At 43.8% G+C, this 25,350-nt stretch overlaps 4 protein-coding genes across 4 annotated transcripts in view; all 4 read right to left on the bottom strand.

The window, feature by feature from the left end:
• Nucleotides 1–1,810: 1,810 nt before the first annotated feature.
• On the bottom strand, nt 1,811–9,148 carry LOC128307497 (uncharacterized). Its single transcript, XM_053045378.1, has 5 exons — nt 8,999–9,148; nt 8,569–8,705; nt 7,119–8,501; nt 6,764–6,915; nt 1,811–5,131 (listed from the first exon to the last, which is right to left on the bottom strand). The coding sequence occupies exons 2-5, from the start codon at nt 8,649–8,651 to the stop codon at nt 5,067–5,069; spliced, it is 1,683 nt and encodes a 560-aa protein (XP_052901338.1). The 5' UTR covers nt 8,652–8,705; nt 8,999–9,148; the 3' UTR covers nt 1,811–5,066.
• Nucleotides 9,149–9,405: 257 nt separating this feature from the next.
• Nucleotides 9,406–25,350, bottom strand: part of LOC128299346 (neurobeachin-like protein 1) — a 47,865-nt gene continuing 31,920 nt past the window's right edge. Inside the window, exons 14-20 of the mRNA XM_053035279.1 lie at nt 13,127–13,387; nt 11,545–13,053; nt 11,296–11,468; nt 10,914–11,221; nt 10,741–10,855; nt 10,494–10,671; nt 9,406–10,416 (exon numbers count right to left, since the gene is read on the bottom strand). Coding sequence (XP_052891239.1) covers nt 10,254–10,416; nt 10,494–10,671; nt 10,741–10,855; nt 10,914–11,221; nt 11,296–11,468; nt 11,545–13,053; nt 13,127–13,387 — 2,707 coding nt within the window. The 3' untranslated portion in view covers nt 9,406–10,253. The remainder of the gene's footprint in view (nt 10,417–10,493; nt 10,672–10,740; nt 10,856–10,913; nt 11,222–11,295; nt 11,469–11,544; nt 13,054–13,126; nt 13,388–25,350) is intronic.
• Nucleotides 13,685–14,836, bottom strand: LOC128299587 (cuticle protein 21-like). The gene is made up of 2 exons (XM_053035592.1): nt 14,822–14,836; nt 13,685–14,687 (listed from the first exon to the last, which is right to left on the bottom strand). The coding sequence occupies exons 1-2, from the start codon at nt 14,834–14,836 to the stop codon at nt 13,977–13,979; spliced, it is 726 nt and encodes a 241-aa protein (XP_052891552.1). The 3' UTR covers nt 13,685–13,976.
• On the bottom strand, nt 21,342–21,993 carry LOC128298683 (cuticle protein 21-like). The gene is made up of 3 exons (XM_053034455.1): nt 21,988–21,993; nt 21,707–21,908; nt 21,342–21,545 (listed from the first exon to the last, which is right to left on the bottom strand). The coding sequence occupies exons 1-3, from the start codon at nt 21,991–21,993 to the stop codon at nt 21,382–21,384; spliced, it is 372 nt and encodes a 123-aa protein (XP_052890415.1). The 3' UTR covers nt 21,342–21,381.

Below are 25,350 nucleotides of genomic sequence, written 5' to 3'. Positions count from 1 at the left end.
CACCAGAAAAGAAATGGCCGATTCTGAAAATTTTCGCCTGCTTTTATATTGACAACCTCGAGTTCGCTCACATGTGTGTGTGTACCCGTTTGTTTCACGCACGCTCGCACACACACTGCATGCTTCTCGGATTTAGCGGCATATGACCGACGCCGGCTACAATTTGCACTGCTTAACGCACAATCCTTTCACAGAGCAAGGCAATGGCAACTAAAAGCAGAGAAGACAGTGAAGTTAAGCCCATTTATATGTTAAAACACGGATTTTGTGCGTAAACTAGCACGGTAGCGAGCACAAAAGATTGCTCTCCACACACACACACATACACACATTGGAACAATTTTTAGGAATTTCATCATTGATGTGTGCACGCACACTTCGACAAATGTGTTCAATGCACAGATGAAGGTTGGTTCATTATCCGTCTTTTGACAGCATCCTATTTGACCCAAAAAGCCATTTTGGGACACTTTCTCTGAACGCAGATCGTACACGGATTTGGAGTGGCAAAATGATTCATTATCCTTTGTCTTGTGCTCTTCATACCTTCAGCATATCTATATCATCTTATCTTTTTACACTAAATCTCATTCTGAATTCCTAGTACAGATATTCATACAGAAGAAACATTTGCAAAGGGGCGAATTTTTCGCCTCAATCGGGCGAAATGGGCAATGTTAAAACGACGGTTACATAGAACATTTGCAAGACCCAGCTTTGATTGTACACAATAACGACAACGAAGAAATTGCTGATGAAAATGTCTTTATTTCGCATAGTATAACATGATAATAGTAAATGCTCAAACTTACCCGTGGACACATTACTTAGAGTCATTCGGCTTCATACCTGAACTTCTATTGTGCGTCATTTGTTGGAGAGTTAAGGATCCGCTGCTGGTTCCAATGGTTGAGAGTTAAGGCATAAAGCTGCAGATCTTTCCAATCATTAGTTTTAAAACGATTGAAGCATCATCATGGTTTGTTGTAGATACGATAGATTAATTATACTTAATAACACAATCAATGTCCTCATCTAACTGATGGTTGCAACACGTACGAACCGGTCAACTAAAGAAGCATCGTTTCCTTTTGTCAAATTAAATCAATTTCACCTGCTTTCCATGTTTTACAGATAGTAAGCGTAGCATTATCACAGATTGGTTTTTAATACGGTCAAAATGAAGCAGAATGTTTCAGACATTCGAATGTTGGGCGTATTTCCTACATTTTATCTACCATGTCTAATGCGCATGCGCAATGTTTATGAGCTGATTGCATCGGCTGATGAGAAATCGAATGGATTGCTTTTTTTCCATTTTACCTTTTACGTATCGTTGATTACATTATCAACTCTATGTTTAATGTGTGTAATGGACTTGCACAAGATTTTGCTTTGTGAAGATTCGTGGGCAACTCATTATTGTCCATGTTGCGAAGCATCATGTGCACTGTTCGCGCTTTACACTTGCTTTTGGCTCAGACCACCCACCAAAACAAATTATGTTTCGTGAGTAAAGCTATGCTTTTGAAACGTTAACGATGACGAGCATTGTGTTTTTGAGTATTGTTTTTTTCTTTTTCTTTTTTGTTTTAGCAACTGTTGTTTCACTATTGTACTGAATATATACGTTATTATATCTTATCGATGAACAAATAGTCGCTTGCTTCATATATCATTCATTCATATGTAAAAGCGGTCAAATTTCTTAGTCGGTACACACACATCTTTTCCTTCAAATACATTTAATATAAAATATAAAGTATATAGTATTAATAATTACCTTGTTTCCCCTTTTAAGTCGTACCACTGGTCGCAGAATTATGTTGTTTCTCATTGTTTTTTTTTACTTTTTCTCCAAACTATTCGGCTCGTTTGCCTTGTTTTCTTTTCATGTTATCATATATGTTTTTCCACATGTGGGTGTGTGTGTGTGATATGCCCCCATTGTGACGCAAAAGTATGAAAATTTGTACTTTTTCAATACCCATTTGCAGATCCGCGTTACTGCAGGTTAATGTATTCATTACGGTACTAATGATCATCAGTTTTTAGCATTACGCATTCAAAGTTTTTAGCATCATTTCACATCGGTTTATATCATTTGTTAGCTTTGTACCAAACATAATCAACGCAATGGTCGAAACATGCACCACATGATCATGTTGGAAAACTCTTGTTGTTGCACACGTACGAAGGAAGTGGGTAAAACGATTTCTTTATCACCAATTTTAATGGCTTTCTTTCTATTCGCTATTATTTCGTACTGTTTCATAATTTGCTGTTGTTGTCTGCAATTGAGCATCAACATTCTTTCCCCATTTAGTGTACACGCGTAACTCACTACTTACAACATATGCATGCGTGAGTAAAGTAGAAAAACACTTCTTTTCCATTTAAATGCCCTTTCTTGCAAAGTGTATTGCATGTTTAACACTAGAAGTGCCGGACTAATCTTTTGGACTGATAGAATTTCTTAAAGTGGATGTTAATTGATTGTATCGTAGTTTAATATACGGCTGTTACATCTCTTTTCTATCAAACGAACTCCACTAAATGTTAATTCATGATGCACATACCTCTGTGAAATTGTGTATAAAGTAAGCATCAATATAAAATGATTAAAAACTCTTGTCGCAAAAAGTCCCGCAAATTATAATGTCATAATTTCTGATTTCTGATTTTTATGATTTATAAAATTCATTCATATTACGCAAACATTTAATTGTAAATGTGTTTAATCTTTTGCATAAACTTTTTTAACAGTGGATAAAATACTGCAGCGGTTGAGAAGTTGCCTGTTACGAAGGCACGTTAAGTCATGGACAGAAGATGCTTCGTTTTCTTGGAAATCGTTTAATTTTAGCGTTCGCTGGGTAGACAGGTAAGAAAATATTCTTACAGTCAGGTACTTTTGGCTCTTTCGGTAAGGATTTTTCGTTGTGTTATAGATGAAACTAAAAAGAGGAAAAGATATCTTCGCCAGGTATCGTCTTCGGTATGTAGATTATTGGGTTTTACTGTTTCTCACCCGTCGAGGGCTGGGTACAGGTAGTACATATTTCGCTACAAACGTATCAAGGTCCTTCTTTGCGACCTGTGACATCGTGGTGGTGTTCGATAGTTTTATGGCGTATGGAGATTTATTTTTGTGTTTCCCTTTTTTCCCAAGCTTTGAATATTATTGTGTGATGATTTCCATACGACTACCTGTTCCCCCATCGTTATATGATTGTTTCCAGTTTTAATTTTTTTCTTGTTTTCCCCCGTGTTTCTAATTAGGTCCATAAAGGAATGAAACGCTACCTATGTATATGTACGGTTGGTACCAAATTTATTTATGGTTAGTTGTATCTGTTGTTTGATTTTCCATTAATAGTTTCCACGGTTTTATTGATGCGCTGAGTTTGCCCTGTACACAAACTAATCTTTTTTTTTCTTCGCGCTCGATTACGTGCACTCTACGCCGTGTATTCCTTCATACAGAGAGGCGCTACTCTTTCAAAGATAAACCAAACTTCTACTGGAACATCTACGCCCTCTACCTGTGAACGTGTATGCTCTGACCATAATCCCTCCTGTTGATCAGAAAGCCTACCCTGCATACGAGATGCGTCTAATGCAATCCTTCGAATGTGTTATCATTCTACACCTCGTCATTTTACAAATCGGCTCCTCATTTAGTTCTATCTGTATGTTTGCTATTTATTTGTTCAATATAAAATTGAATAGAATTAAGTTTAAAAGGTGAGAGTGCTTAACTTTCGCTTCGATTTCGACACAATAAAACAAGGGGAAAGGTAATAAAAATAAGCAAGTTAAGATCGTCAAATGAAACCATTAAAAGATACATTAATTTAAAAAAAAGCTATTATATAGTAGATTTTCGAAGAAGTTTCTTCAACAAAATAATCACGATGTACGAACAGTCAACAACCGCTGCCGCGTTTGGTCCGCAGGGAAATCAGATAAAGGTCAGAATTGTAAGAAAAGAAAAGGGTTTTTTTTTCTACACATCTTTAAACGAAAGAATTATTATAAAGCGTCTATCAAAGGAAGTTGTATCCGTGTTTTATCTTTGTAAACAATAGTTTCTATACATGCACTATTGGGTAGCAGCATGATCCTTATGATATTCATTCAATGGATTCTTGTTAGATTATATAAACCTAATCGAACGTTGGATAGCTGCTGCACTGTATGTGTTGTTCCTCACAATTGCTATGACTTTATGCAACCTAAAACGAAGCTGTTGTGGTGGTTTCTTAAAAGTGCTGACCACCAACCCGCGCTTCTCCTACGCACTCATCATTACATTCCTGTGTAGTAGTAGGTTAGTTATCATCTTACTGTCCCTTACTTACTAAGTTTGCTTACACACTATCTGCCTGATTCAAACACGACAAGTTAAATCTACCATTTCACGATGAATGTTACTCTTTGCTTTAAAGTGTTTGCATATCCCGCCCGATACGGCAAATGAATGCTACTGCCTTCTTATCAATTTCGATGTTGTGGTCCGGTGTCACCCCTGTTGCCATTTCTTTAGTTCTGTACACTATTTAATCGAGGATATTGATCCTTTTCTACCACACCCTTTCTCACTTGTATCGCGATGATACGGTGGTGAACCATTCTTTTGCTATTGGGTTTTGGTTTGTGGTTAATCGTTGAAACTATGCACGGGTATGGCTTTACCATTTTTGCGTTACTTCTTCTATTTTTGCTTCTTCTTGATGTCTCAAAACCGCCATTTTTGCCGTATGATTTCACATTTGCTTGGAGAGAGCGGTGTGACGGCGGCACGCGCACACCACGCACCTTCGGTTGACTACAGATTTGCCACAGCATTAAAGCTGCTAATCTTTGTGTGTTACACTGCCGTATGCGTGTAGCAGTTGCGCCGTTATCGATCAGTAAAAGCGGTGGTTGTAGCATAGCCTGTAGCTGCAGCTTTTGATGTACACCACAACACACGCCGCGCTCGCAATCTTTTTGTTAATCCCTGGCGTTTTGGTTTGCTTATGGTTTGTGTTTTGCTATTTCGCTCTCTAAGCCGCGCGCATTTAATAGTAACCGCTGTGCGCATATTGATCGGTTTTGGCGTAGCCCTGCGAATACGCTTGCGCGTCTATAGTTGGGGAAGAATGAAATATTGATGATGTTTGGTCGAATCGAGTGGTTGGTGGTTTCAATTAGCAAAGGGCCAGTGATTTTGGAGGAAAGGATATATGAGGCATTAAAAGGGAGGAAAGAAGATCGAATCATTTGCCGTTAGCTATTTGCATGTAATCTAATATAGAAAGAGTATCATTAGTTGTTTGTGAATGCGTTTAATTCGTATTTCCCAGTTTTGTACTGTGGTCTATCACAAGGAGAATATCATTTCAAGAATAATAAATTCAATGGTCGCGTGTGGCCTTCATGTTTCACTGCACTGTACTGTCCAGTTGCCAAAAGTCCTTACTAAAAACGATTGATCTATGGTAAAATCATAATTTCAAACTAATGAAACAACATCCCGTCCCTATTATCCCGACGATCGCAGTTGAGTTTTCATTACTTTTATTTCGTTTCATGTGATTATGTGGATTCATTTTCCTGGACATTCTTATGTATTGCTTTCGTGCTTATATATTGCACATTTTTTAACCGTTGGAAGATTTTTACTTCCCGATGGGTTTGTCATTTACCATATTTTTCTCTAATCAGTTGCAATACTGATAATTGGTTATGATTGCATAATTTCTCTTTAGCTTTAGCTTCGTTTATAACACGGCAGCAAAAAGTTGTAACCATTTATATATATCCATGATCAACTTTTAATTCAGTGGTGTTGGTTTTGTTTGTTTTTCAAACAAGTGCATTTTCTTCATTTACTTTTTTCCAATTTGTATAGCATCGTTTTCGATTGCGTCTTGAAAGCATAATATATAATTCTTTGATGCTCCGGGTACGTCGTTGCATAATTTCATTGTTTAGAATTGAATTGTTGTTGTTTTTTTGCTAGTATTCGTATACAGCTGAATGTATAGCATGTGCTGGTTCCATTCATTTAATATTCGATATTTTACATCATATGTAAATTACACATCCACGAATGTTGCCTAAATATTCATCCTTTTTTTTAATTTGCTCAACTACGACCGTATTATCAAACCCACACACATACACTTGACAGGAGAATTTTAATAATCAACTAAATAAAATTATAATTGAAATTATATTTCGTTGCTTCCGCAGCAAATTAATGTCTTTCCACATCGCCCGTTTTCAATACATCTGGGCTGTTGTATACGAACTCAGTCCAGAGATCATTCATTAGTAATAGCGCTTTACTTGCATTGTTTCTTGTGTTCTAGAACGAATGATTCAATGTAAGAGCCGGCTCTCAAGTATCAACTAAGTTTGTATCGGTACTCATGTAATAGTATATACACATCTATTGTGAAACGATATCGTACTGTACCGTGCTGTACACTATTCCTTCAGTTTTTCGCGAACGCTTCAACGGTCAAATAAAGAGGCCTCTTAAATTCGTAAACTGATTTTTCTTTTACAGATCGATCTGGTTTGGGGGCCCCACATGTTCGAAGTTCGATCCGTTATCAAACAATGGGAGTGTTTTAGCAAGCTTCGATCACTGTTCAACGGTAGAATTCTCATAGAACAGGTATAGATCATTTAATTAGCAAAATAAAGGTGGTTTGGAAACGAATGATACAACTCTACAGTGGGGAATGATTAGTTTGAGCGTACTTACCGTAACCACTGTAGGCAGTGGAACGATCGTCATACTGCTGGCTCGCATAGGTATCTGTCGACACTGCACTGTAATCCGTGGTAGTGCCGTACGTTTGACTATAGTCCTGCGTGTAGCCAGATTGATAGCGTGTATCATACGTGGCCGTGTTGCTGTACGTAAAAATGAGGCGCAGAAAGACAATTTACGAATGTTATTAATTAAAAGAACAAGTCATGCAGCTGAAAAAATTGATCACAATGCTACAAAAGAGCAAATAGCGTTCAGTTTGCGTTCCACAAACACTCAACATTTTGCACTGAAAAAGGTAAAAGTGAGCGAATTAATTATCTGGCATAAAAGATCTCATGTGTACCTGTAATCGTAATGTGTTGTGTCGTATTCCGTGCCAGTACTGGGATATCCGGTGCTTGCCATCGTCGTGTTACCGTACGAGCCCTGACTGTAGCCGTTGCTGGCATAGCCGGATTGTGGAGCTGCGGCATTTCCATAGCCACCGGTATTGGCCGTTGCTGTGTGCGCGTACTGGTGCTCCATCTGTGGAGCATGCGCATTCGGATCGCTGTAACCACCGTGATTGGCCATCGGCTGCGGAGGAGCGCTGTACGAAGGAACGGGAGCTGCCGAACCGTGATGGGGTGGCATGGCTTTCGGGGGTAGCGCACGAGTTGGCGGACCTGCATCGTAACGACCACGTTTCGGTCCCGGAGGACCGCCCACGCCAGGGATACCACCGCGTTTATTGATGGGTGGTACGGCCGACGGATTCGATGGCTGTCGTGAATCGAATTGGCGCGGCGGTGGAGGTCCTTGGCCGTAGCCACCACCACCCGGACCACCGTTATTCTGTCCATAACCGCCCATCGGGTTGTACGAGGATGGTGGCACATTGCCATATCCTCCGCCACCTCCACCACCTCCCATTCCACCACCACCACCACCGTACCCACCGCCGGACATACCACCTCCTCCGTATCCACCGCCACCACCACCACCACCATAGCCTCCGCCGCCACCACCACGGCCCCGACCACCACCCATTCCACCGCGGAACGGTCTAGGTCCGCCGTAATCGCCGCCACCGTAACCGCCACCTCCACCACCTCCGCGACCGCGACCCATACCACGGGACATGAAACCACCCCGTCCGCGGGACATTCCACGCGGTGACGAATGATACGGTGCCGACGAATGGGTGGACTGTATCGACGATTCTTGCGACGCGACGGCCAAACTACTCGAATCGGCCGTTTTGATCGATTGCTTGGGCGACATGTGTTCAGCCTCGGAACCACCGGTTGTACCGCCCTGGGCCGATCCCGAACCAGAATTTGCGGAACCACCCGTGGCTCCACCTTGTCCTCCTCCCGCTCCACTACCAGAGGTTGTGGAGACGGCTTTTGCGGCGCCGTTTGTTTCTGGCACCTTGCCAGCATCGCCGTTCTCTGCTTGAGCAATAGCGGCCGGCGGTCCCGATCCGTTCGACACGGAAGACGATGGACCACCGTAATTGGAGCGACCACCCATTGGCCGTCCACCACCGCCCCCATACGGACCACCACGAGACATTGGTGGACCACCGCCCCGAGGAGGACCACCCATACCTCTGGGTGGTCCTCCGCCTCGCATCATACCACCACGTCCACGCATCATCGGCGGACCTCCGCCTCCCATACCCATGCGTGGACCCATTGGTGGACCACCCCCACGGCCGCGTCCTCTGAAGGGAAATGGTGAACTAAAAGGGAGAGGAAATTGATTTGTAACTATTTGTATAACAATGTAGCTTTTTTTTCAATACTAACCCGCCCCGGTCACTGTATCCACCGCGTGGTGGTCCTCCACGACCACGATAACCACCCCTGGGTGGACCGGACATATCCATCATTATTTATGTAAATTTTACACTTGGCAACAGATTCTTCACTTTTGGCAAGAGGTTCTACGTAATAATTGAGAAGAAAAAAAAAGGTTGAAAAATCAATAATGCACCTTGCTACGTCTCTTCGCAAGCATTTCACACGGAAATAGTTTCATAAATAATCCGTATAATTTGAGTTGTTGCGAAGATACGAAGCTTATTGTTTATTTCATGAAAATACACCCAATAGCATTTATTGTCTTTAAATTGCGGCAGAACAAAACCAAACTTCTGCACCCAACAAGGCGACACTTCCGCTGTTTGGTACACCGAATCGTACCCTGATAAAATGGTTTTTTTACGACGTTAATTACCCTATTTCGTTGCACACAATGGATCCAATGCACGAAGCAAGCAGCAGTTGGTAAATATCACTAAAAAAGCACGTCAAGACGAACCACAAACAGCAATCATGCAACTTTTTCACGGAACCGGGTAGCTTGGTTTTCACTAGTTCAAAATGGCGTCTTCCTTTCTGTGTGCCCAACTAACAGAATCGAATGGCAGTCTTGACAGCTCTTCCCATCAAACAATGTGGAACGTTGTTTTGTTGTTTGTGGTTTAGGGTATTATCTTTTCGAACGAGCAGTTTAATTTTGAAGAAATGCTGGCTGTCGAAGGGAACTTGTTATTTTGTGCTGAATTTTAATAGTTTACAGTCCTGATTTCGGCATGTTCGCTACAACTTAAGTGTCAATGCATTCAAAATACAATTTGTGGAAGTATAGTTTATTCGTTTGAGTTGTAACAGCAGTGAGAAGAACAATCTGGAAAAATATAAATCAGATGTTAAATAAAAATCTTTTCGAAATTGTGAACTGAAATTTCCATTCACGAACCTCAACATAAATACTGCACCAACTACAAACCGATGCCGGTTGGTACTCACAGTGGCAAATCTATTCACGATCACTTTCTTTTTTAGGAAACAATACAGTGTCGTTTTGCTACAACTTGCTACTAGCGTTCTTGCGCTATTTCAACGTTATGTCTGTGATTTATTTTCATTGGTTACAAATTTTACTTTTCTCCGTGTTTTTGTTTACAATGTTAAAACAATATGTACCTTCGTTCCAATATTCAGCTATAACAACATGTCCAACATTCACATTATTCTACTTTATAGACCTTTAGTTTTGCGTTATTAAAAGGATTCTTATCGAAATATTTGTTTATGTTATCGTCGTCAAGAAATAATACAGCAGGGGAAAGCAGTTTGCAAATGCATGAATGCTGAGGAAAAATTGCGATTGAGCTCATGCTCTGTTACTATCGGTTACATTCTACACGCAAAGGATGGTAGGTTTCTTATGACAACACAATGATTTGTTTACTAGTCCAATTTGGCGAAAATAAAATTAACAAAATATAAAAACACACAATAAAAACATAACGCATGCCTGTATTAAGTACGACACCTTTTGACACTGAATATTGTAAACCATGATTCTAATTGAGGAGAGAACTACACGGTTCGAATTAGATTTCTACATTTGGAATACTGACTGTGCGTGGATGTAACTAGCATAAATACTGGTATTTGTACCAGACGTGGAATCTTGCGGAAGGTTAGACGTTTAGAACGGTATGCTTTTTATAAACGATTGGTTGTTGGATTCCGATCACGCCCAAGCTTCCATCGCGTAGGGGCGCCAACAGATGCGTATTACCCCCTGTTCCGACAACTGTTTGCGTCGGGACGTGCAAAGGAATGTCGAAGATGGGTTTTAGTCTTTAATTATAAGAAAATTAATTAAATTAGACGAACATCGTTAAGTCATACAACAGCCGGGATAGTTAGTTTCTTACCCATACAGGCGGCTCATCGTAACATCGCCAGCATCGTCCGAAACCACCAGGTAGTCGGATGCTGCGGTCAACCCAGTTACACGACCGGATACGTACTTTGAACCGAGGTTAACACCATTAATGCTGAACACGTGCACCGAATGTGAGGTGTCATCGAGTGCCGAGAAGGCTATATGACCTGATACAACAACAAAAAAAAAACATGATCAGCCGCAAGCGATCCACTAATCTTTCACTTTCTACGAACCTTGATACGATAGCGTAATGAAGGATATTTCAATTCTCAGACCCGTACACCCGATGGGATTTATTGTCCTAATGAATTGTCCATTCTTGATGGTATGCACATTCACAGTACCGTCCTGAAAAAAAAACGATTTCCATTAGTTTACATCAAATTTTCATGTTCAGCAATCATACCAACGAGCCGGAAACGACAATGTCCAATTCGGTCATGATGGCTACACAAGATATGGCATCGTCATGTCCGTACAGCGTGTGTACCGGTTTCGGAGTGAGGTTATTGGTAAGATGTACAACATTCGCGCTGCCCACCACGTTTCCGGCTAGGTTCTGATTCAGCGCGGCTGTGTTGGGTTGCAGATTAGATCCTGTGGGTTGACTGGCGCCACTGTTCGTACTAAGGGACCAAATAACACAAGTACAGTCCTTTGATCCAGTCACCAGATACGAACCACAGTTATCCATAGCGATACAAGTCACCACATCTGTTGAGCAAACAGAAGCTTTGTTAGTTACTAGTGTGTTATTGGCGAAAACAGTAGAAGAAACAGAAATGTACCAAAATGATTTATTGCTGATGCAACAACTTTTCCACGTGCCATGTTAAAAACACGCACTGAGTTGTCCCAGATCCCTCCGGCATAGATATACTTTGCATCCACGCTGACTGCAAACAGTTTTGAGTTGAGGGTCACCGATGGATGAAATGGACCGATCAACTTTTTACGATTTCTATTACATTAAATGAAAATGAAACGAATCCCCTCATTATATTCCAGGCCAAAACAAACTTCACAAATGTACTTACTTCAGGTTCAGTGTGGTGGCATCTATTTCCAGCAAAAATCCTCGCTCTTTATCGAACGACATCCAACTGTGACAACCCAGAATACCCGATTTAGTGACCGTGATTAGCATATCCGGGCTGGTTTGCAGGAACGATCTTGGGGGACTTTTCGGTGTGCTCAGATAAACGACTGGATCCTTGTCGGTGGATAAATCGCACGCAGTGCATTGCACGCGATCAAGTATAAGGGTAATATCCGGTCGCTTTAGCTCTAGCTTTAGCAAACGAATCGTAAGCTCATCCAGCGACAAACGGCGTGGATGTGGATCCCGCAACAGCTGCGAAGGCGTTTGGCCAAAGTTGTTTATCATCCCTTCCACGGCTTCACGCTCAACCGGGTTCGCTATCTTGTCCAGATCGACCGCACCTTCGTACGAGCAGTAGTAAAACACGTTCAGTGCCTCCACCGCTTTCGGACCCTTCTGTCTGTAGCCGAAGATAAGATCGATCCAGTGATGCAGATGCTGCGACACGTACTCCGATTCCAGCGCTCGCCGATGGATCGCGATGAAGTCTTCGGCCGTTTTGGCCCATGCCGGTAGCACCACATCGTCTACCTTTTCCTTCGTCATCTGCAGCACACCCAAGTCAAAGCGGTTCATGTTTTTCAGAAACTCCGGAAAGTAGAAAAACTCCGGTATAAGCTCCTTCACGTCGTTCGGGTTGTCCATTAGCAGTTTCCAGGTTTGCGGAATCGAATGGAACTGACGGTCGGCAACGTCGAACCGACCGCTCTGCAGTTCGATGTGCAACGAGGTGAATGGTTCGACCCGAATCAAATAATGCAGCACACCGGCCGAGTTGGAGTAATGGGTGCCATAGTGGAATTTCGGTATCATTCCGGACGGATCCTCAAACCCATCGAACTTGTTCCTTACTTCGGCTTCGTTCTTCGTATTGACAACGCCGATCGGTTTGCTGAGGTCGCGAAACGATTTCGGATCGTTCAGGTCAAGCACTTCGCTCGTATAGTCGGCCAATATCCAGGGAAACACCGGATACTGACTGAGATCGTTATACGATCGACCGGCAATCGTGTTCAAATGCATCAGATATTCGAAGTTTGATATTTCGCGATTCGCCCATTTCTGCGTCAAACCGGATGACTTCAAAAGCTCGGCCGGCGACCGTCCCGACCCGTACAGAATGTTCGGTGGCTGCAGGCTGAGGATTTTGGTGAATATTTTGTTGCGCGTGCGTGTCGTAAAGTTCAGGAAATAGCTCGTCTGATCGATCAGAAACATTTCTAGCGCGCTTCGCCGTAAGTTAAACTTCCGCAGGTGGAGCTCACGCAGCTGACCGATCGGACATTTGAAATCGTGTCGCTGGCCATCGTCCTTCAGGGATGCTATTTCGGTAAACATTATCTGGCTCGTAGTCAGATCGAATCTGCCTTTCACGCGTGTCATCAGGGTGATCAGTTCGCACTCCTGCGAGATGACGATTTTCTCCTTGCCGGATGTTTCCGGGCTGTTGAAAGTTATTTCAAGTAAGTTAGAGAAGCTAGTACAAGATGTATATGAATGATTGCTGCATTTCTTACACTTGCGGCTCCATACTGTTTCTCATCTCCTCCTCCAGCAGCAGCATCTCCTCATCGGCATTCTCCTCGCCCATGGCTGCTGGTGCAAACGTTGATCCGAACTCCGATGATAATCGGCGGCTCTGCGAGGTAGACGTAGTATTGTCACGCAAATTGGCGGCTGCCGTGTGTGGATCGTGATACAGGTCCGGTTCTAGCTTCAGCCGCATACGGGCCACATTTTCGTGATGGGATAGTCGCCAATACTCTTCCTCTCGGTTGCTACGATGGAGAAAAACAAGAACGACATTCAATAACATTTTATTAACAGCAATAAAAACGCTACGACGCTATAATATTGCACTAATCATTTAAGTCATCTATGATAATCAGTTCAGGAGGTGGAAAACCATCGATTGTTCTTTGTTTGTACCAAAGCGCACAGTTACACACCGCACAACAAATAAAACACATTTTTTCAATTCATTATAAAAAAACAGATTTTCTTGCATTTCTTTTCATTATCTTACAACAATTTTGGATCAGGAACGGGGTGGATAGGAGTTTTTGGAAGGAGTACAGAGGAGTGCAAGGATACAGTGCTGGGAAAGTGCGACAGGAGAGTCAGTGTGGTTGAGATGCGTTACAGGCAGGACAGTGGAAATTATGTACAAATGAACGAATGCTTCAAAGTTAGCTCGCAGATCCCGTCGTCGATCTTGCTCGTCGTCCCCCCGTTTCCAGGTGACGCGGGACCTCGTTGTACAGGCAGAGTTGGAGTTGTAGGTAAAAATTGGCAGGCGTAGGCACTATTTACACCCGAGCTTGGTCCTATATACACGGCGCACAACAAATGCATCGCTGGATCGATTTAGACAACGACGGCCTTGGCAGCTACAGCCGGAGCCACGACGGTCTTCGCAGCGACGGCAACGGCGGGCGTTGCAACGGCAACCGGAACGTCCTTCTGCACGACGGCGTTGAAACCGTTGATCGGATCGGCATAGTAGTTGACGATGCGGCGCGAACCGTCGGGTTCGATCAGCGAGTACGATCCCTTCACGACATCACCGTCGCGGGTTTCCTCCTGCGTCTTGGAGTCACCGGTCAGCGCATCCTGGACATTGTACGCGTACTGGTACTGTGGGTAGGCATCGGTGAACTCCGCCTGCAGGGGAGCAGCAGCAGCCAAAACCGGTGCGGCACGGGCAGCCACGACCGGTGCAGCGGCAACCGGGGCAGCAACTACCGGGGCGGCAGCACGGGCAGCAACAACGGCCGGAGCAGCAGCAACAACCGGCGCCGTGTACGCGGCAGCAGCGAATGGAGCAGCACGTGCTACCACTGGCGCACTGTACGCAACGGGAGCAGCAGCAGCATAGGCGGCACGGGCTACCACCGGGGCAGTGTAAGCAACGGGCGCCGAGTAGGCAACCGGAGCGGCAAAGGAGCGAGCAACAACAGGGGCCTGTACAAGCGGTGCCGAGTAGGCGAGTGGAGCCGCCAACGGAGCGGCCAGCAACGCTGGATCTGGTTTAGGCTCAGCGCTAGCGCACAGGGCTAGGGCGGCGAAAACGGCAACCTAAGGGCGAGTGGGGCGAAAAAAAAGTAGGGAAGAACACAACGAACAGATATAGCACACATGTTTTTCACCGTTTTGGCACAACACCCCGGGTGTGGATAACTACGCATGACTCCGTATCGAACCACACTTACTTTGAGCAAACACATTGTAGACTTGAGTAGTGAAATTTCACACCGTTTAGTGAAGTGAAGCGCAACTGACTGACGTACTGATCGATGGTTGCGAATCGTTTTTATACCAAAAACCAAATCCCAATTCCGATCAACGATTCACCCGCCCTACACAGCAGCAAACTTTCGGTGGGCATCGCGTACATTTACATATCACGGCCGCTGGCCGTGCTGCAGATGTCCCCGGCCAATGCAAAACGGACTCCCCCGTGTGGACGGTGACAAATATTAAGGCCATCCGCTGATCGAATGGCCCGGCCCTGCTCACTCACCGAACGGTACGGTGTCCACCCCGTTTATCGGTGATTCCGGGCACGTTCGCTTATCAAAAACATACGGAACGACACCGTCTTCTTCATCGGTACTTCAAAATGCGGGTGTACGCGATGCCTTCGGAGTTTCGCTTCGCCGCGTCGTCCCCGTTCAGGGCACGGATCCATTGGGGACGATTGCACAGGTTGGAAATGGTCTTGCAGTGAGGAAAAAACAGGCTTTCCCCCAAAGAAAGTATAGGTAGAAATGATTGATTCCCCTTAAGGAATGGACAGGACCAGCACGATCCGAGGTTATGTTGGAGGCACGACAAGCAAACAATTCAAGGCCATTGCTGGTGTTAGGTAACGAGCACCAGCTCTATGATTCATTAGATGGATAAGGTATAGCAATTAAAAATGATCTTATTGATAGGTCTGGGTCTGTTTGACATCTGGCAGTAGAGATCACTAATCTGTTGGTAGAGATTAGACGATTCGTCTCCTAGAACAATTAAACGTCATGCCTAAATGATCTCCGGCAACTGATTGCCTTTTATATAGTTACTTAAACAAGCATATTACAGCTCTTAAGGACTTCCCCAAGAAGAATAAAAGCATCTCCCAACGAAGATGTTTATAGAGCTAGGTCCTTTTGTTAGGCCGCTTTCGCCTAGCGTGCCTTCACCAGTAACGTGCTTAAGAACCGGTCGCTCTTAAATATTTTTGATTTCACTCATTTGAATTGCTTTACAGTTAAGTAAAGTTCTAAAAATGAATCACAACATACGAAGGAACTCGATATTAAGAAACCACTGCTTTTTGTATGTTAATTGCTACCAAATGTACATCAATCTTTGGGACTTTCTTATAGACATAAAATCTGCTCCTACCTCCACAACATTGGCAGACGGTTACACAGGTGCTCATCGGTTAGTCATTGTCGATGAGCACGAGCAGCGGTTGAAAGCTGCGTGGGGCCAAAGTGGCGAACCACAAATCCGCAACAGAAAGCTTTTCCAACAGCGTGCCGGAGCATCGGATGGTGGCATTGCGACCAGGACACCATATTGAAAGTGAATTGTCATTCATATAGATCGACGACGTGCGATAAATTCCAACGGAATGGTAATGAATTTTCGATCACTGCATACGAATTCCTGCCAGGGCGGGTACTCTTTCGCTCCGAACAGGGCACGGGAAAATGGAAGCGAATATCAATTAGTAGTGTAAAAGTATGGTTAAAAATGCAGCGCAGCCCGGTAACTGGCCTAGATTTGCCTCGTACCAGAGCGGCGGGGCAATGTCGTCTAGCGACCATGCGTGGTCACGCCGCATTTGTGGACATTGCGTAAAGCAAAACGGCAACGTTCGACTTGGTTGGGAAGTAGCTTGGTATTGCCGCACGTCCTCCATGCGGCATGTGGGATACATGGCAAGTGTCAGCATTTGATCAGTGCGCGAATGAGATGGCACACGATTCTGGAGGATATTCACGGCTGCACTAAACTTCACTCAAACGTCAGCAATGCCTCACACATCATGCCATGTTATCGCCTATATAAGCGAGAACCGGTACAGGTTATGGGTTCGCGGTCGTACAGCGCGATCGATCGTACGGTAAGATCCCAGCCGCGGTGTGCTCCGTGCAGATCGAAACCGACCTAATTGTTGGCGACGGACAACTTTGGTGGCTTCGAGAGCGACACTTTTGCGCAACGGTCGCTAGCTCGCAAAGGGTTAATTACAACCTTAAACGGGCACCAAGTGGCTGACGTTAGAAGCGTTTTGTTGCGAAAGTAAATCTTAATGCGTGTGACAAAACCTAACTTCGTACCCTGTTCTTCTCGGGTTCAAGCGTCCGCCATGGTGTGCGACGTTCTACGAAAAATTGCACTGCAACTAGGTCATGGGAAAATTGGACGCACCAAAGGATCACCGGACGGTTGGGGTTTTGTTTACTGTCCAGAAGCATAATTGAGACAATGAGCGCAAGTCTTAAGACGTTCCACAGGCGTTATCATGCAACGCACGTAACAGCGCTCACACCGCATTACACCGGGCGCGTGCGCACGCAACTAAGCGTCCATTACACGCCGACGAACAACTTCGAACCTTCAACAAACACCTGCAGGTTTTGGATTTTTATCTGTGAAACCTTTTTTTTATTGAGAAGAAAGAGGACAGATAAAATGGTGTAGAGCATTGTGTGAATAAATTCTCCAAATGGACACAAGCAACTTAATGGCTAACCGCACACCAGCTAGCATCGTTTTTGCTCCACTTCCTTCTCCAGCCGATCCGCCAGAAGGTGTGGAGATCGACACATAACAGACGTGCGTTACTACTGCTATTTTGTTGTTATACTGGTATTTTGTGAGTTTTTTTGTTGTTATTTATTAACCTTCAATAGTTGCTTACTATCGTAATTGCAATTACTAACAGTACGTCCTTGGTTGACATCTAATGCTAATGTGCGTGTATCTACAGCATCTTTCCTTCGTGTGCTTTGCGCCTAACGTTACGCTACTACCACGGTCAGTGATGGTAGTACGGTAGGGCAGCATGTACCAGCGGTGCCGCAGCTACAACCTTCTTCAGCACCGGCGCCGTGTGGATGGCGTGGCCACTCTTCTCCACGACGGCATTGAACCCGTGGATCTTGTCGGCCGTGTACGTCACCTTACGGATGGTACCGTCCGGCTCGGTCAGCGAGTAGCTACCGTGGACGACACCGTTGGAGAGTGTTTCTTCCGCATGCTTCGAGTCGCCGGTGTGGGGATCCGATACGCCGTAGCTGAAGCTGTAGTGCGGGTTCGGGTCGTAGGCTTCGACGTGTTTCAGGATCGGTGCGGCAGCAACGACGGCCGGCGCGTGTAGAACCGGTGCGGCTGCTACCGTGTGCAGTGGTTGAATGGCTTTCGCCGCATAACCGTAGGATAGGGCGGGGCCGTAGGAGAGTGGTCCATAGACTGGGGCAGCTACGGATGCAGCCACCAAAGCGGCAACCAGCAGTACCTGGGAGACAAGTTTGTTAATTCGTTTATTATTAGAATACATTAGGACTACCGCTAATTCCCTTGATCTCTTCTAGATTGATTTTTAAGATTGAGGAGGCGTTCTTCAATTAAGTTAAATGTTCTGGGTTCGACCCTTGACTAGCTAACATCTTGATCTAGTTCATCTTGATTATCTCTTTTCTATTTAACTTTTACAATGTGAGAGTTCATCTGGGAAAGTTGGAGCTATTACTGAATCGTGATAAAGTTGAACTAGAATCTATTTAGAATCTGTTGAGGAACCTCTGGAACTTCTTGAGGATCTTGTGAATAAAATAAGCTGAATTTCTGGTACTCTCGAAGATCTTGTTCAGAAAAAAATGAATTATTAAGGAGAGAACATCTGAACAGAACGCTTCTGGAACTTCTTGAGGATCTTGTTAATAAAATAAGCCTCTGCATTGCATCTGAATTTCTGGTACTCTCGAAGATCTTGTTCAGAAAAAAAAATTAATTATTAAGGAGGAAACATCTGAACAGAATGGAACAGACATTGGAAATAACTTCAGTTCTAACTCGGAACATACTAGTTCAACATATATCAAAGCTTATTGACTTAAAACTTGTAAAGATCTTTCACGACTCTCTATGTGTTACTGCAAGCTATAAACGAGCACCTAATTAACAACAAATCGACATATTATCCTAAAAAAAGTCTATTCACCTTCGAAATCATGATTCGTTGATATAGATAGAACGCTACACTGCACTGATTACGGGACGCGTATTCACTTCAACGGCACACGGGCAAACGTTACGCGACACTGAAACAGAACTGCACGAACACGTGTGGATTGGGAGTCGACGCGCAGATCTCGTACGGGTTGATGTTCTCCTGCCAAGGTTGTTCTTTGGTATGACTTCAGGACGATCCGTGCGCTCCTATAAATACACACCATTGCCAGCCCAGCGCCGAGCGGATGCTGCGCCACCAGTCTGACAGAATCGATCGTTGAATGGAGGGCAGTAAAAACTAAGCCGGTCACCCCCTTTAGACCGCATTGACTGCCAAGTTGACAGGGTTCACCAGAGCTTGCCTGTGCCCCTTGTTTGGTGGCACCCGCAACATACCGGATCGTTGTTACTTGTTTTCCCTTTCGTTGCTTTCTGCATCTTCGGCGCTGTGGTGCGCCACGCATGCTCTCTTCACGCCACCGGGTTGGGAGCAGTGTTCGGATCATGTACATGGGATGGTTTGTCACAGGTGGACATAGGTTTATGAGTTTCCCAGCGGAGGAGCATGGCAGCTTGTGGCTGACGTAAAATGTAAATCATGTAAAGCATAACTTCACCGCGATCGATCGAACAGTTCTTGATGTAACGTGGATCATCTTTCGGTGATCAGTATTCGTTCATCGAGGTAAAACACACTGGGACACACTTCAGACTTCCATTAACTCTCTCATTATTTCGTTGACAGTCGTACATAACATACATTTAAGTACAGCAAATAATTCACATTGGTCATTTTCTTAATGTTTAGTAAGAAGATATAAAATAAGATAAAACAAAAGACAAACAAAAAGTGATCAAGTGACTTAATTATAATCATATCCACCTCACCCCAACAATGCTACACCCCCAGAAGAGATTATTTTCCACCTGCTGCACAATCGCATAATAATCAATTTATTAATGTGTCGAAACATGTCATTAAATCACTACCGATTGCGTTACCCTTTCGACCGGACCCAGGTCAGTTGTGGTGGTGGGGAAAACAAAATGCAGAAGAAGAAGAAAAAACGGCTACCCTTCTGCTTGCCTGCATTCCCGTTCCTTCAGTACCATCCATTGACACTAAACGCCGGCAACAACAGATCGGTCACATACGTCCGTCTCGTCGTCAATGGAATAGTTTGTTGCCAGCGCTACTGGGCGGCCCGACGCTACCATCAGCCCAGCCCAGGAGACCACCGGACTGGACCCAGACAGGTTCAATTACACACGGACAGTGGGGCACGAACAGCTGATCGTACGGACGCGGCTGTGTCCCAATACTCCGGTTATTTCAGCCTGCCCAAGCGCAGGCCTGAATTAGTTCAACAATCTTGTACAGAACGACACAAAATTGACACAGTGAACTAGTTAAATGTTTTAATCTCTCTTACTCTCTCTTTCTCAGGCAGCTAGTGTGCGCATAATGCGGCATTAATTAAATCATGTATTGTTGAATTATTTCACCGCACAGTGCAAGAAAAGCGTGCACGAAAGCCATGTACATCAAACGGTTTTTGATTGGCTTTTCCTACCATTGAAAATCTATCGATTGGATGGGCGACCAGAACGTTAAGTTTCCACCGGGGGAGGGACAGGTAGAGGATAGCCGGCACTGTTGCCGTACAAGAATGGCATACCGGGTGTTTCGATAGATTCCACTAGCTGGGGAGATATCCAGTTTCGTTGATCGCGCACCGACGGTCGTTGCGTAATTTGTGTACCGATCCAGTGTGCGAATTGAGATCATTCTGAGCATTATTTTAATTGACTCATTTGATCGTGTCTCCACTTTCGTGGTGCTTTCTTGGTTTATAATGGTAAACATTGAAAGAAATTGAATAGAAAAAATAAATATTCAGAATATTGCGTACCAATTCTACTCGAAACGAGCTTTAGTCGCTCGATTGTTTATGCCTGCCAAATATTTGCAATTACGTTATATATATTATTATAATGATACAAATATAGATATTGGATGTACTCTAAAATCCATTAATTCAATAATTTAATTTGAATTCCTACGAATAAATAAAAAAAGACTTCATTTCATATTTATTTGATCAAGGTTCGAACATAGAATGCTGATGAAATGAATAAAATGAAATGAATGGTGAAATATTGCCACAGTATAATTGAACATTTAAGCAAAAGCAAGCATGTTCGATTAATTAGCGAAAATAGCCTAAACCGGCTGGCCGACGTCCACCACTACTGCGTTAGGAGAATGATCGTCCTCGAACTTTATCTAAAACTGCCGTGATAGATCGTGTTACATTTATGGAATGTTCTCCGGTGGAAAGTACAGCTTGTGCCGACGTCTAATTTCGTAACTAATGTGCAACCAACGGAAACGATCACGTCTGCTGGTAATAACATTTCTATATTATTTTATTTCAGTCTATACAACACAACAAACGATGAAGGTTACAACGATTCGTGCTAAATTATGCTACAACATTACGACATCCTACGCATGTTTCTGGACGATGGATGGTTAACCTAACACTCGCGCTACTGGAGCCGGTGCAAGAACGGCCGGACCGGCAGCCACCGGTACGACAGGTCCGCGCTGGACTACCGCGTTGAATCCATTGACAGGATCGGCCGTATAGATGACCGTGCGCAGAGTGCCGTCTGGTTCGACCAGCGAGTACGAGCCTGAACAAACGAAAGAGAGAAAGGAGAGCGTTAGAGCGGATTGCTGAAGCCGGTTTGCTGCGCCAGGCGCCACCACACCAAGCACCTCGATCTACTCGAATCGAAAGATCGTGCAGCCTAGCCGGGACACGCTGCACAAGCAGGTCGAATTCGAAACTAACCGCGCACAACATCGCCATCACGAGTTTCTTGCTGGCTTTTGCTATCGCCCGTCAGAGCGTCCTGCACGTTGTAAGCGTAGGTATACTGTGGCAGTGGATCGTAGTTGGTGCTGACCGCTACGGCCGGTGCTACCGGAACGACTGCGGCGTGAGTTCCGAAAAGAGCGACGGCTGCACTGAGCGAAGCAACGAACACTGCGAACTGAAAGCGGAAAGAGCGAAACAATCGTTACAGCGGGATGGCAAACATAATCAAACTTATGCTCTGAGGAATTACTTACCTTCATTGTGAAATGCGTTTAGTTTTATATTTCACGCCACTACACAGCTAATACACTGCACTGGTTAATGTTTGAATCTGTTGTGATGCCTCTAGCACCGTCGGGCATTGGTTTATAAAGCAAATAGCACATATCGAGTGAACTCCCTTCCGAACTGCCGCATCGCATTTTTTATGACGTATCGTTTTTAATAAGGTGACACATACACCACCCTCCCACACAATCCAAATCAATTGACCACCAATTGCACTCCGCGATGCGCCCCCACTTAATGGTGGACACGGGTTCATAATAATACGATTAAAAATTCACAACGGCAGCCAGCTAACCGAATTTAGTTGGGCCACAACAGAAGAAGCAGCCGACGATGCGGTGCCCACATGGGGAGGAGCGGAGTGAGACGATGCCCTAAAAGCGGAAAGGGTTCAATCAAGCGGACTGCTTGGCCGGCTGCTACATTTGATTAACCCCAGCCGCTTAGTATACGGAGCAGACAACCGCAGGGGGACACTATATTTTTGGCCATCCTGTACCTTCCCGCCTGGCCGACGTTGCATAAGCCGAAGCGATAAAACGTGAAAAACATGACGCACAACAGTGTGCCGCCCGAAATAAGTGAAACCGCGGTACAATATCGAACACTAGACGTCCGGTGTAGGGAATGCGAAGGATGTACGAATCCGCTAGGTTGCATAACTGTGTGATATGATTGGGTCACACTATTATTTGTAATACTGGGCTGATTCGCATCAGCCCATGCAACTGCGGATGTTCTATAAATGGAACAAATGTGGCAGTTATGAGGCTAATTGAAGGTTGAGCCGTTGGGTCAAAGTCAAAGCCAAATGTTATAAACAAAAATGAGAAATTATGTTTAATACGTTTTATGACTGAAATTATGTAGCTATTTTTAGTACGAAGACATTAATCGATTTTTTTTCCTGCACACTTATTTGTTATTTTAGAAATTTCTATTCATGCTGGCTGTTTTGTAAGTGTAATTATCATGATGCTGTTATAGTATTAATATTAAATTAAATTTCAAGCTCAATTTAAATTTCCATATGGTTTCGGGGTTCGTCGCTTGTTTTTCTCACAGGAGAACCACCGGATCTTATATCTAGGGGTTCGTCGCTTTACGAAGCGTTGAAATCTATTGAGTAAAATGCAGCAAATAAAATTTTGCTTCAATTATTAATTCGCTATTAAAGAAACTGTTTGCATAAAATGTGTTTCATGGATAAAAAGCTCTCACTATATTATTATATTATAAATCCCACTCTTTTGTTTATTATTTTTCCTATTTAAGAATGCGTATTGCTACATCAAGCGAGTACGCTGGACTAAGCAATAAAATCGCATTGTCCGCACGTACTGTACCTTTTGTTTAATTTTTAAATTATTTTCACCTCAAATGGGTGCTTATGTTCGTACAGCTCGTAAATCTCGTGCGTACGTACAGGCTAAGAACTTTTCCGAGCGACAGGGCTTCAAGTGCGCACACTTCGTAAACGACCTTGCGTACGATCAATGTGACCCAAATATAATATGCACCACTATGCACCACGCTGGCCCGGGCTGATCCGCGCTACCGTTGGCTGGAAGAAGTGGGTTTACACTCGGCGGCATTGCTGTGCACTCCATTATTGCATCAGATAAATTCGATCGAGCGAAAACTGACCTGCATCAAATGATTGTGCAATATCGATTAAATTGTGTCGCGAAATGTGAAGAGAAAGAACAACTCGCACGTGAAATGCTGAAAGCGTAAGTAGTAAACAGTCCCAGTAATTCGGTTTAAACTCTTAAAAATATGATAACTTGCCAAAAAAATTATTATTTTCCCATTTTATCTAATACTCAAACGAGCACAATATTTTGTTCATCGAATACAATTTATTTCCCCATTAGACGCCCGGCGACTTATTACTTATATCCAAAGCGGTTTAATGTGACTGTACCGAAAGCCTCTAGTTATTGTGCGAAGCATGAAGTTTTGAAATAATTATCGATGCCAACTGACATTCAAGCTCAGCGGATACAAACGATATGCCGCAGGGTCGTGGGTACAGTCCATCAACTATGTTGCAGTTTGTTATAATACACCTGAAGACTTCGCCATGGACTAGTTCATTTACACCTTTTAGTATGTGAAGCAGCAGCCCGGGGGGAAAAAGAAAACAAAAAGCTCCACAAGCAAACGGTCGCACCTTTGAGGTATGGAGTTTAGCGATTGGATTGGTATGGCAGAAGGTTTTCAATGGTTTTTCACAAGAATACCTCAAGGAGCCGTTCGAAGCACTGTCTGCGGAACCTTCAAAAGGTCAGGTTGCGTTGCTGGACAAGCGCGGTGTCGTCTAAACGATCCTAAACGCATTTATCACCCATACTACGAATGTGTTCCTCCCTCCCCGTCAGTTATAGCAGCACGGAGAGATATGATCCGTGTCGGAAACGTCTACCACGCCCCAAGTGTAGACAGAGTTCTCGCACGTTTGAGTGTGGTTTCGAGGTTTAATGTTGCTCTGTTTTAGTAAATCCAGTACGAAATGAGCATTTTTAGAATGATATACCAGTGATCCACATTTTTCACATAAATCGCGATTCTAAATTATTAAACATAATTACTAAGCATAAATCAGTCAAGAATTCATTAGTTTCCTACATAAGCTTTCATATATTGTATTTTAATATTTCCACAAGAACAGCCAACTATTTGCCTAGGCATTGATTATATAAAATTAAATATAATATAAATCAAATAATGACGGTAACAGCGAATGTAGTAGTAACGTCAAAAAAAAGTTTATGGAGAACTGTATGGAGAGCTTTTTGAATTTTTATATTTTTATTTTAATTAATAAAACATTGCCATTTAATTCCATTAAGAACAAAGGCATTGCACAAAGACGATAAGCTTCTCTTTACGCGTTCCATAATTTAAGATACGTTAGACATGAAAATCTGTGGCGTAAGAAAACGAGCATATCCGGAATTAGATCTCTAACTTAATAAACCACATTCCCCTTCTGCAGGAGAAACATTGTCAAATGACAACACATAGGATGCAATAAATTATCGCCCTTCCGACGATCGAAGTTGATCAAAAGCTAATCACCAGATCAGTGTGTCAGCGTACCGTGCATGATCACTGCCAGCAAAGGGCCGGTTTGCTAAGACAGTTTGACCCTGCACTCATGAAGATCATGAATGCGCTCCACAACATCTAATGCACACCACCCTGGCAGGCAGGTGGGTGGAGGATCCCGGTAGAGGATAGGCTGGAGTTGATGAAGTATTGTCTCAATTACCTTCCCTTTGCATTGTACTCGCTTGCAGGCAACTAATAACACCAGCCGCCAG

Source organism: Anopheles moucheti, chromosome 2, assembly GCF_943734755.1.
Source record: "Anopheles moucheti chromosome 2, idAnoMoucSN_F20_07, whole genome shotgun sequence".
Lineage (NCBI taxonomy): Eukaryota > Metazoa > Arthropoda > Insecta > Diptera > Culicidae > Anopheles > Anopheles moucheti.
Note: the sequence above shows the minus strand (reverse complement) of the source record. Positions and strands in the feature narration are given on the sequence as shown.

Bases quoted from the DNA above. Each gene is read 5' to 3' on its own strand.
- LOC128307497 (XM_053045378.1), bottom strand. From the start codon at position 8,651: ATGATGGATATGTCCGGTCCACCCAGGGGTGGTTATCGTGGTCGTGGA. The intron at 8,502-8,568 runs GTTAGTATTGAA...TCTCCCTTTTAG, and splicing joins GGATACAGTGACCGGGGCGG to TTCACCATTTCCCTTCAGAG. The intron at 5,132-6,763 runs GTAAGTACGCTC...CCCCAACTATAG, and splicing joins CACTGCCTACAGTGGTTACG to ACGCGCAAGCGTATTCGCAG.
- LOC128298683 (XM_053034455.1), bottom strand. The intron at 21,546-21,706 runs GTTAGTTTCGAA...TCGTTTGTTCAG, and splicing joins TGATGGCGATGTTGTGCGCG to GCTCGTACTCGCTGGTCGAA.